General features: G+C 35.3%; 1 protein-coding gene across 7 annotated transcripts in view; it reads left to right on the top strand.

Annotated features, from left to right (window-relative positions):
• The window catches only part of LOC139122114 (CREB-regulated transcription coactivator 1-like), a 100,895-nt gene extending 88,552 nt beyond the window's left edge, over positions 1 to 12,343 (top strand). For all 7 annotated transcript variants that reach the window (XM_070687511.1, XM_070687508.1, XM_070687507.1 and 4 more), the window contains 2 exons: positions 4,544 to 4,745; positions 5,245 to 12,343. In XM_070687511.1, coding sequence (XP_070543612.1) covers positions 4,544 to 4,745; positions 5,245 to 5,462 — 420 coding nt within the window. In that variant the 3' untranslated portion in view covers positions 5,463 to 12,343. The remainder of the gene's footprint in view (positions 1 to 4,543; positions 4,746 to 5,244) is intronic.
• Positions 12,344 to 13,070: the final 727 nt, after the last annotated feature.

The following is a 13,070-nucleotide window of genomic DNA, read 5'->3' as shown; positions in this document are numbered from 1 at the left end:
TTGCCCCCGCAAAATTAACTAATGCTCAAGACGCCTGCAAACCTTCAATCAATAATGCGCCAATAGAAAGAACACAAGAGACAGTACATTTAGGCCTAAATAGAAATCTACAGCAATCAGTATGTCCAGAAGACCGTATTGCTTTAGCTAGAAGTACCGTATACAGTCTTATGGGAGCTGGGTTACATGGTTTCAATGGCGTCTCACCTACAGTCTCGGTGCACATATGGAATATCTACATTATACCAAGAATGACTCACAATCTTGAAGGAACTATCATTCGTAATTCTGACATAGCCAAACTAGAGACTTTCCAAACTCAAAAATTGAAGCAACTACAACATTTGCCGACCAGATGCGCTGATTCTGCTACACAATTGTTATTAGGAACTCAACCCATTCAAGCTTTCATACATAAGAAAATGATCTCACTGTTTAATTCCATATGTCATAATCAGAACACTATTGAATACAGACTCGCCAGAAGACAGTTGGCACTGAATAATAGTCCATCGAACAGCTGGTTCGCACAACTCAAATCAATACATAACCAATACAACTTACCAAACCCTATAGAGATGCTTCTTGAACCTATATCCAAATATACACTCAAGAAACTGGTAAAATCAAACATTAGTGCCTACTGGACAAACCAACTACGCAATGAAGCGAATTCGAAATCGTCACTACGCTATCTAAACATTACAGCTTGCAAGATATCTCAACCTCATCAAGTCTGGTCATCTGTAACATCATGTCCTAGAGATGTACAACGAGCCTGTATCAAAGCGAAACTACTAACTGGAACTTATATCCTTCAGGCCAATAGGGCAAAGTTCAATCAATATGAGGTCAATGCTGTCTGTCAACTCTGCTTTCAAGAACCAGAGGATAGAGAGCATTTTATAGCAATCTGCTACAAACTGAACGCCATCAGAGAAAAAAACATTGGAGCAAATTGGAGCAAATTCTTCAACAGCATAACTATAATGACATCATCTCGATTGCCAGAGACGACACAGCCTTCAAGACACAGCTAATACTGGACTCATCAAAGATCATTCACAACCCACACCCAGATTTCACCAGAACTTTCGAGCACAGAACCCGGATGTTACTGTTTGCCCTACACACAGAAAGAAACACTCTGATTGAAAGACTCTTCCATTTGAACTGTTCTCCTGTTTTCTGTATTTGTGTGTAATTGTGTCTTGTCTGTTTTTGTGTTTCCTTTTAACCTTGCTACAGACCTCAAGAGAGGGTGCTCCTATAGCGAAGGAGGAAATTCCATCACAACAACAACAACAACATGGCCTGCCAGTCATTGTGTCATGTGCTCTGTTAGCAGAGAGACTTGTTCAACATGGCCTGCCAGTCATTGTGTCATGTGCTCTGTTGGCAGAGAGACTTGTTCAACATGGCCTGCCAGTCATTGTGTCATGTACTCTGTTAGCAGAGAGACTTGTTCAACATGGCCTGCCAGTCATTGTGTCATGTGCTCTGTTGGCAGAGAGACTTGTTCAACATGGCCTGCCAGTCATTGTGTCATGTGCTCTGTTAGCAGAGAGACTTGTTTAACATGGCCTGCCAGTCATTGTGTCATGTGCTCTGTTGGCAGAGAGACTTGTTCAACATGGCCTGCCACTCATTGTGTCATGTGCTCTGTTAGCAGAGAGACTTGTTTAACATGGCCTGCCACTCATTGTGTCATGTGCTCTGTTAGCAGAGAGACTTGTTCAACATGGCCTGCCAGTCATTGTGTCATGTGCTCTGTTAGCAGAGAGACTTGTTCAACATGGCCTGCCACTCATTGTGTCATGTGCTCTGTTAGCAGAGAGACTTGTTTAACATGGCCTGCCAGTCATTGTGTCATGTGCTCTGTTGGCAGAGAGACTTGTTCAACATGGCCTGCCAGTCATTGTGTCATGTGCTCTGTTGGCAGAGAGACTTGTTTAACATGGCCTACCAGTCATTGTGTCATGTGCTCTGTTAGCAGAGAGACTTGTTTAACATGGCCTACCAGTCATTGTGTCATGTGCTCTGTTAGCAGAGAGACTTGTTTAACATGGCCTGCCAGTCATTGTGTCATGTGCTCTGTTAGCAGAGAGACTTGTTCAACATGGCCTGCCAGTCATTGTGTCATGTGCTCTGTTGGCAGAGAGACTTGTTCAACATGGCCTGCCAGTCATTGTGTCATGTGCTCTGTTGGCAGAGAGACTTGTTCAACATGGCCTGCCAGTCATTGTGTCATGTGCTCTGTTGGCAGAGAGACTTGTTCAACATGGCCTGCCAGTCATTGTGTCATGTGCTCTGTTAGCAGAGAGACTTGTTTAACATGGCCTGCCAGTCATTGTGTCATGTGCTCTGTTGGCAGAGAGACTTGTTTAACATGGCCTGCCAGTCATTGTGTCATGTGCTCTGTTAGCAGAGAGACTTGTTTAACATGGCCTGCCAGTCATTGTGTCATGTGCTCTGTTAGCAGAGAGACTTCTTTAACATGGCCTATATTAAAAGAGCAATAACCTCCTTCACAGGATGTACACTCAATTTAGGTACTTTTAGATCCATATAGCACTTGCCATGTAGCTCATGCCATATATCATGCACTGCTCCCAAATCTCATGTATACCTGTCTGTAGCAATGGTCATTGCTTAATTTTATCAGTTCTATTTTAACTACATGAACTTTGATCTATGTATACAGTATATCTGAATATCCATGGCAAAAACTCATGGTCTGCTGTACATATCTCCTTGATATTCCCATTAATGAGTGGGAAATATGACTTTAATGTCTTGGATCAGTTCATGAACAAGTATAATAAGCGACCTAGCGGCCGATATAGCTCCGCTCTGTTTATGTAGAGAATAACTATTTTTGACACATGTTGATGAAGAAGGTGGAAATCTTTGATAGCTCAATGCAGTGGCCAGAGAAAAGTGGCTAAAATAGCTGCAAAAATACACAATTGAAGATTTCATCATACTTTGAATATATCACATCGGATCATCCCTAAGAACATGTCAACCAAAGCTATCTGATGAGTAGTTTTTTGAGAATAAAATTTTCTGACCAAAAATGGCAACAATTGCCCCCAAAAATAAAAATTGCAGATTTCATCATCATTTCAATAAATATCATTTAGTTAATCTATAGAAACCTGTATACCAAATTTCAAAGCTATCAGATGAGTAGTTTTGGAAATACATATTTTTTGACCAAAAATGGCAAAATTGCCCCCAAATTACAAAATTGCAGATTTCATCATAATTTCAATAAATATCATTAAAGTGATCTGTAGGAACTTGTATACCAAATTGCAAAGCTACCAGATGAGTATTTTGGAAATACACATTTTTGACCAAAAACGGAAAAAAATTGCCCCAAAAGTGCAAAATTGCAGATTTCATCATAATTTCAATAAATATCATTTAGTTTATCTGTAGGAACCTGTATACCAAATTTCAAAGCTATCAAATGAGTAGTTTTGGAAATACACATTTTTTAACCAAAAACGGCAAAAATTGCCCAAAAATACAAAATTACAGATTTCACAATAATTTCAATATATATTACTTAGCTCATCTGTAGAAACCTGTATACCAAATTTCAAAACTATCAGACCAGCACCTTTTGAGAAATACATTTTTGACCAAAAATGGCAAAAATTGCCTTAAAAATGCAAATTTGCATATTTCTGCACAATTTGAACAAATCTGAAATAGATCATCCCTAAGGACATATGTACCAAATATCAAAGCTATCTGACTGGTAGTTTGAAGAAGAAGATTTTAAAGATTTTTTTACCAAAAATGACAAAAATTGCCTTAAAAAATACAAATATGCAAATTTCACCAAGATTTGAACAAATCTAAATGAGGTCACCCTCAGTAAACTGCATATTAAATTTCAAAGAAATCGGACAAGCGGTTTCAGAGAAGAAGATTTTTTTACCAAAAACAGCAAAAAATGCCCCAAAAATACAAATATGCAAATTTCACCACGATTTGAACAAACTTAAGTGAGGTCACCCAAAGTGAACTGCATATAACATTTCAAAGCAATTGGACTTGCGGTTTCAGAGAAAAAGGCAATTGTTGACGGACGACGGACGACGACGGACGACAACGGACGACAACGACGGACGACGACGGAAAATCAACCTATTTGATAAGCTCCGCGTCGCTGACAGCGGAGCAAGTATAATAAAACTGATGTAATAGCTCACACTCATTACTAGGTACAGATTTACCAAGCCATTTCTACATACCTTGAAGATATATTTTCTGAGACTGTCTCTCAAAACACAATAATTACATCATAGGTAGTCAGTTTCTACCACAATGCATTGCTCTTGTCTGCATTGTGCTATCTTGCTAAGAGATTTTGATTTGGTAACCTAGACCAAGTTTGCATATGTAATGATTTTAGGCAGAAGGAATTGCTCTTCTAAAAAATAGCTTTCAAATTTTGTATGATAAAATTACAAGAGTTCAGTTCAAATGAGAGCACAGTGTCATGAATGTTACTTTGACCACACAGAATGAAATGATGTATGGATCTCAGGCTACAACAACCTTTCCAACACATCAGCTTCAGCATCAACCACAGCAACACAAACAACATCAGCAACATCTTCATCAGAAACAGCAACAGCAGCAGCAGCAACAACAACAACAGCAACAACAACAACAACAACAACAATGTTCACAAAGCAGTAGTATTCCTGATATAATCTTTACAGGTGAGTGACATGTCTAAGCTGAAATGGAGGTGTTCAGAAATATCAGTTTTCTACTTCCCTTTTGACATAGTGGAAAGTCGTATATTTGGAAAAATGATCTCATGTCAACTCATATTATACCTTTTTACACAAATTTGTTTAGCTGTCAGATGCCAAAATAAAATGTGAAGAAATAATAAAAGCTATTTTTGTTTATCCTCATAGTTTATTTTCATGGGCTATCTATTGATTCTGGACCAGATAGGGTCAGGAATTTTCATTATTATTATATATTATAACTCCTATTGATTGCAATGTCTGCATTTACTCATCAAAACAACTGCATCATTGGGGCTGTGTCAGTCTAAATTTGATTAAAAATGATAATAATGGAAGTTTCACATCATGACGTGGCAGTATAAATATTGACTTTTAGTACAGAGATCTTAAGAATCTTGTTGCTTCACATTGTTTGTGTGTAAACTCAATACAAGTTGGTTGCATTATGTTTTACATGTAGGTGCAGGAGAATCTCCACCACAGGACTTTGCGAAAGACATCAGTAACGCAATGGTAGGAATGGCTGTAGGTTTTGACTCAGATCCATTGTTTCCTGGTGAGGAAGTGTTGAAAGTAGGTTTAGATCCTTTAGATTTAGATGGTTTACAGATGTTGTCAGACAATGATGTAATTACTGATCCTGCTACAGAAGACTCCTTTCGATTAGATCGATTGTAGCTTTTATAGCTCTTCTTAATCACCTTGCTTGTTCTAAATATGAACTAGAAAATCAATTTTTACTCAGTTTTTACAAATGCTCATCAAGTTTTATTGTATTGCTTTTTATTGTGAGAGAGGTTGCACATATGCCCCACTCCATTCATATTCTTAGCTAAACAGGCATTTGCAGGCAGCCACCAAAAAAATATATATATATTTTTATTTATATTTTCAGCAGTAATGTTGCTGATATGAGAGTACAGTGGTTAATGCAACCAAAGACTGTTTCTATGATTCTGCCATCTCAATACTTTATTAAGCTTTTATCATGTGTGCATAAGCTGACAAGATTGAAATATATGTGGTATAAACGAGACGAAAATGAAAACAGTTGACATGCAGTCAAGCTCTATATTGTATTGCTCTGCAGACATCTTTCTTCTTCAGCTTTTTAATTTTTCAAAATAATAAACATTTGAACATATTGCAGTGTTTGATTTCCAATGTAAGACAACAGTTCATGACAATAGGATTTAGATTATATTTAAGGAAATGTGTATGTAATTTCATTGAAACTCTTGTCTTTAAATGTTGAAGCTGTCATTTGATGATTTCCTTTTGCTTTATAACTGAATGCATTGCATAAAACCATTCATGTATTCAGTCTGATCTGTCATCAAACTAGCATTCAATCCTTGTTTTTGTTGAAATGTGCCAAAATGTGCCAAGCAGAATACATCTCCTAATGTACTGTCAGACAAATATTACTGCTGACAGTTATTAACATGTTGTCACTGGGGGAAAGTATGGAAGTTAAAAGTGGATAAATCTACAAGCCAGTAATTAAAGACTTGCACTAACATTAAGCTATCACATCATTGATTGTATCCAACCCTGCCATAAAAAGTACTTTTTTTGGTCTGTGATTAATGCTGTACTGGAATTTTAGTTCTTGCATAATAACCTGAAATCAGATTTCTTTGAAAATTTGCTGCCATATCTCTGAGTGACACACACACACACACACACACAGACATGCATGCACGCACACATGCACACACACTGATATGAAATGATTTCACAACTTGCTGTACTTAGTAGTGTGTTGAACACGGATGATATATGATAACAGGGCAGTGTCATTCTAACCTAACGCATGCTTGTCAGGTAATCCATTGCCTTCATAATCTCCTTCTACCTGCAAAACCCCAATTATCTGTAAATGGGTCCACATTCATGTTGATAACAAAAGGTTTGGGCTAAACCATGGTGATCAAAAGGTTAATGCAGAAGGTGCTAGACCAACCGTGGCACCAACATTCAACTTAGTGTACTTTGTTGTAAAAGTGAGAAAGGTTTGAGATTAGGATGTGTATGATCATGATCTTGAACAGTACAATTAGAATCCACACAGTATGAAGGATTTGTCTGTTGAAAAGGCTTGAAGTATGTAGTACTATGGCTATACCGAAATTGGCAGTGACTGGATCCACTTTGAAACTTGGCACCAGCTTTATCCAGTCTAGTACTCTTTGTTTTTGTCCCTTTCTTTGCTTGTCCATTTCTTTGAGTTTCTGTCATTTTCTTCTGAGATTTTGTGCAATATGAAAAAAAATACTTCTTTTTCTGATCAAAAAATCTAGCCCAAATGCTGCAAGGTATGTGAAGATGAATAGAAGGAATACATGAGTGTTTCTAACATTGCAATGGTATAGAAATGATTGGAGATCAGTCTGGATGAGATTCACTTGTCATAGCTGTTAATGCTCTTCACTAATAATGTACAGATTTAGCAACAAATGTTTTGAGGAAAGGAAAGAAATTTTAAAAAGAGACTTCATTTAGTTGTACCACATACTATGTCAGTTGCTGGAATGTTTTGCAAAGGATAGCTAACATTAAACCTTAACAATTAATGCTTGGAAATGTTGTCTTTGGTGAATTATTGTGGAAAAAAAGAGTGGTGGTTAGCTGTCCAACTTAACGCTGAAAGGTCTACACATGAGCATAGTTAGCTGTCTTGACATGATACAGCCTTAGCAATCTTCATGTGTCTCTCTGTTCATTCAATCATATATGTATATGTATTCCAGTATGTAGTCATGAATATTTTTATGGAGTAAAATTAGCATATCAATTACAATGTAGTGGATACTCTTGAGAATGTATAAACATTTAGTATTCAGCATTGTAGCATACATATGTTTTGAGGAGTGTGACCATCTTTCTTATAGTGGCTTCCATGAAGCTTGGTGCAAATGATTTCCAATTCCTTGGGATGGCAGCCACTATGCAGAGAGATGCTCATTAATGTCAGCCATGTCTCTAAGAGGCCACTGTTTCAGTTTGAAGAGTAGCCTATTCCAGAGAAGTATGGATTTTTCAATATGCTCATGTATAGACACGTCATATCTAATGTAAATTGTGTGTAACAGTTTCTGTGTATTGAAACCAGTGAATGGAAAGGCTTTATAAAAGATACATGTAGCTAAGCTGTCAATATTTTCATGTAGCATTCTAGTTGTTTTGCCCATATTTTGCACTAAAATTGTAAAAAAAAATCGTGGCATTTTAATGTAAATAAGAGATAGTATGTCAATCATACAAGACATTTATTTGAAAATTTTGAAGATTTGTGTTTCCTTACGTATGGTGTACAATTGATAAAAGTCATTGTTAGATCAATGTTAGCAGTGTCATTTATACATTGTATTGTTGTAATTCAAATAGTTTCATCCTTATGATTCACATTTTTGTAAAGCATATCAACACTCCATTGTTATAAAGTATTTCAAGTTTTCTCAGAATCTTTTCTTTCTCATGCTTTTTTAATGAATATGAAAGCATTCAGTGTATTCTGATGATGAAACTAACCTCAATAGTAAGTGGCATCTCAATGTAAATGCTGCTCAGATAATTTGTTTTCTATTTTTTATCCCCAAATCACCTGAAACCAGTTTAACTCTTTAATGTTATCATTTAATGTTTTAATGTTGTTGTTACTTGAATCTTGAACTGAATATCCTTCATTGTGCACCCAAGCTGCCTACATGTCCCGTGTAACTTGCCATACTGAAAACAGACTTGCCTAGGTGTAAATGATTATTGCTTTCACAACGCAATGAAAATTACTACATCACTGCCCTGATAAGATGATAAGTATCATGGTTTTTGTCTTATGGAAATGTATTTATCATCATCATGTGTATATTCCTGACTAGATGTCCCAGCTGTGGCATGACTCAATGTTACATAGTCCAACAGTCTGCAAATGTCAATATTATTGCAATTTTTATGTGGCACTAATAGCATGAAAATTCTACAAATCATCAAATGTGAATTCTCACCCAGGTCCATATATTTGATGATTTAGTTATTCTTCAAACTGAAGTACATTAATTTCTTTGTCCCTGTCAACAATGAGGAACACTGCTAATGTTTTTAAACTAAGTATTGACCAACTAAATAACAATACTGCCTATGTAGGTCAGGTTTTATGCATCAACAGAATTCTCATCATTTATTAAATGCAAAATATTTGTCCTTTGTTTGCTTTCCCACTCTAGATTTCCCTGTAGCCCACCCTCTACAATACAGAAACAAATAATTTTGCCCAAGATCACAATTGAAAGTCAGTATTGTAGAGAGGACACTTTGTGAAATTTAAACTTTGAGATAAAGTCCTGATTGGTGGAAGACATGATACATAATCTGTCAAATAAATATTAAAATTACAACACAGTGTCATTATTCTTTGTGAAACAAATATGGAAATTAATTGGCTTACATTAATTCTCAAAGGATAGAATAGAGGACTGACACAAACCTGTTGCAGTACACTTCCATGTTGTCCCAACAGACATTGTTCTATTTATGCATTCTATACGGTACTCTGTAAGAAAATACAGGAACAGCTAGGATGAAATGTTAGAGCCTCTATTCTCAAAATGTCTGGAATTATACATATGTACAGGGTAACTCCAGAAATCAGTAAGGTACATTCACATTGGATTGATCCCAATGTCATCAATAACATTCTCATATCTTTGTAACTCTGTAAAAATTGTACATAATTTAGTTCAAGTTGTTGAGTGTATTTTGCTTTTTAGTTGAATATTTTTCATTTTAAAGCAAGTATTCCTATCACAAAGACCAGATATATTCCCCATTTCATTATTTTATAATTGTGAAAACATTTTTCAACTGTGTAGCTCTCAGATAGCTTGCATCCTGCTAAGGTTTACCCTTATTTAATATTCTTACTCTTTACCTATTTGCGAAGGTACATGTGCCTTGAAAATGAAAGACTTAAACTTTTACTCAAACTTTCCTTAAGGAATCTTTTAACCATTCTCTTTCAAAATCATGAATTAAAAATTGGGGGTCTCAGTGCCAATTTTGGTAGTAGAGAAACAAATAACCCAAAATTTATTGATATTTAAAATTCAAAATGGCCTCGATCCCTGTATTGACTGTATGGAGAAAAATAAAATTTTCGAATTTCGAAAAACTTAGCCAATGAAAAGTTTTCTTAAATCAAGAGTTTTAAAATGAACCTCCACAAGTTGTTTATGAAATTTGTGAGTCCGAATATCTATCCCCAGACACGTTCTACCTTAAATACATGAACCAGTGTAAAATGCTAATATCCATTTCAGCAAGTGTTGTTACCCATAGAGTACCACATGAGTCCTTTACGCAGTGTGTTCAGGTGGTATGCCAACAACAGTGTAGCACTCTGTAAGCCATTCAAGTAATACACAGATAGTGTAAAAGTTCACTTACTGCAAATAGCTTCCCTCCTATTGTTTACCATCAAAGGAACCTCGTAGTAAAATCAACTCTTTCCCCAGTATAGGTCTTTTTCACTAACAGGCAGATTTGGTATTTTCACTGCTGTATGTAGAACATCAATATTAGTATCTTCTGCAGGTTTATGTGAGAGAGCATTCATTGTTAGATTAGTCTCATTTCTCAAGTCAGCTGAGAGAGTTCCATTTACAATAAATACACCACAGCAGTTTTACATGTGAAAAATTTTCTACAGAAATCCTGCTTTGTAAGTCAGTATGATGATAGTTCGCTTGTGTTGCTGAAGAATCTCTTGTCTGTCAGTTGATCTAGTCTTGTCATTCCTTCATTACAATTTCTTTCATATAGTTACATATTGTTTTGTAATCATAATCCGGTTGTACACATGATATGGTATGACAACAACCAGAGATAAACAACAACATCAAAACAGTTGCAACTAGCTACATTTCTACACTATGTTTATGTCCTTCCAAAGATTCAATTCATGTAATGACGTAAACATGTCATCACTGCGTTGATGTTCAATCATGTAACTTCAAGAAAGGATAGAGGATCAGCCAGTCATGATTAGCTTCAAATTTTTCTTCAAAGATTGATGGTTGTAATATTATCGCATTGAGTTGACAATTGATAAGGCAAATTTCTGACCGATAACACTCATGCTTTTCAAGCCGATTCGAAAGTGATTGACTTCAGAGTTGTCATGTTTCAGTAGACTCTCACAGAAAATGTCAAGCAAGCCACAAAAATTTTCTCTTATATTTCATAAAGGTAGTACACTACCTTGCTCCATGTAACTATCATATATTTCTGTATTAGACTAGCTATTACAAGATTTAAATCGCTTTGTCATTTTAACAAGCTTTGGCATACTAGTGTGCCTATCAACAACATTTGGCATTTATAACCCCATGCTCAGTCTGTAAAAATTACTGGAGTAGATGTGTATCATTTTTCTTGATTTATTTTTAAAAAAAGACTAATTGTTAAAGAGTATTATTGTCTATTCATTCTTCAGAGTAGTTGTTATAACTGTTTCAATTCATATATTTGTAAATATTACTAAAGGTTGTAGTCGGGGGATTAGTGTATTGTATGTCAAATGTTGCCTGTCTCTACCATCTCAAAACTTTTCTATCATTTCTGTGAAAATGGTCAATTTTAAAATCCCCCTCCCCCTCCAACAAAAGGTGACCTACTAAGAGGCAACAATAATTGATGCCATTTCATAGTGTACATTTTATGGATGCCATCAGGCAGTTGACTCGCTGATAATGTAAATAATGAACAGCTGATTAGAATAGTAATTTTTCTGCATCTTATATGTTAGTAACTGGAGTTTGCTTTCTGTGAATTAAAAAAAATGTAGGTAAAAAAATAAAAAATATAAAATAGAAATCTTTAAGATGATTACATAATTTCGACTGACTGTAAGCTGATAATGGATATCATGGTATCATGCATAAGTTGATCGTCATAGTGTGCCTAAAATGTATCCCTATGCCCTTGTATACACCCACCAACATGCAACTATTTCAATTGCACTGACTATTGGTAATCAAGCTGTCCTCAATACCTTATGCAGATGCATGGTTTCTTCAATGTATTTTTTTACAAAGACATCTTTCTAGAGTTGTTTTGTATTTTTATGAATGTCTGTGCAATCGGGCCATCCATCTTCCTTTGATTCAGACTTTGTGCAACATTTTGACAAAAACAGATGTAGACATAAGTACAAACATTGGAATTAGGGAAGCACAGTGCAGACTTGATTCACAGACACAGACATATGTACATAACATCCATACATACATCTTTACAATGTACATTCACACACAAACCCTGCATTTTAAAGTTGACTACATAGAATGGGCTGTTCACTGTACTGTCCAATTACAGACATGTATAAAGTGAAAAACTAAGACAGACAAGCACGATATTTAGACAATGAAGATCAAGAGATTGACAAGTAAGGAAGGGAATCAACACACACTAGAATCAGTTTATTCTTATTCATGGAATATATTGATGTACTTGTTTCTTTATTTTTACTTTTATTATCATTAAATGTGATGTCTTGTAAACTTGTTGCCTTCCTTTCTCATTTGTATGAATGTATGAAGTTTGTGTACAGACTTAATTAATTTTCATCCACAAGAGAGACCTACTGTATGGTATGTTGTGTGTCTTTCAAGTGTGTGTCTAAATTTATGTTGGAGTTTGATACAATCGTCATACTCCTTGAACCACTCTATGACATTGTAATCAAATCCTGGTGAAAATGAGTGCAGTGCTGAGAAATCAGATCATGAAACACAGGACATTGCAAATCAACAGAAGTCATTGCAGCAAACTTATCAATTCAATGGCAGTAATGGTTGCATAACATCATTTATCCCGAGTAGACATCAAATGAAACCTGTAGGTGATCTATTTAAAGTGTCTCAAAATTCATGACAAAGGCAGGTAGACCTGTTATAGAGTTATATATATATATATATATATATATATATATATATATATATATATATATATATATATATATATATATATATATATATATATATATATATATATATATATATATATATATATATATATATATATATATAATGTTATGAACATTCCGATGTTTTAATACAACCTGTGATGTATATGTTGCTTTATTTTTATCAGATGAACTTTTCTTCAATGAATGTTCCGACTTCTTTCAAATCTTTCCCTCTTTACTTCAAGATTATTGAATACTGCCGACTTTTAACATACCTGTCTGTCATCCAAGTGACCACGATGCTTGTAGATTTAAAAGTT

The sequence above is a fragment of the Ptychodera flava genome, chromosome 21 (genome assembly GCF_041260155.1).
Source record: "Ptychodera flava strain L36383 chromosome 21, AS_Pfla_20210202, whole genome shotgun sequence".
Classification (NCBI taxonomy): domain Eukaryota; kingdom Metazoa; phylum Hemichordata; class Enteropneusta; family Ptychoderidae; genus Ptychodera; species Ptychodera flava.
This window is presented reverse-complemented; position numbering and strand designations above follow the sequence as displayed.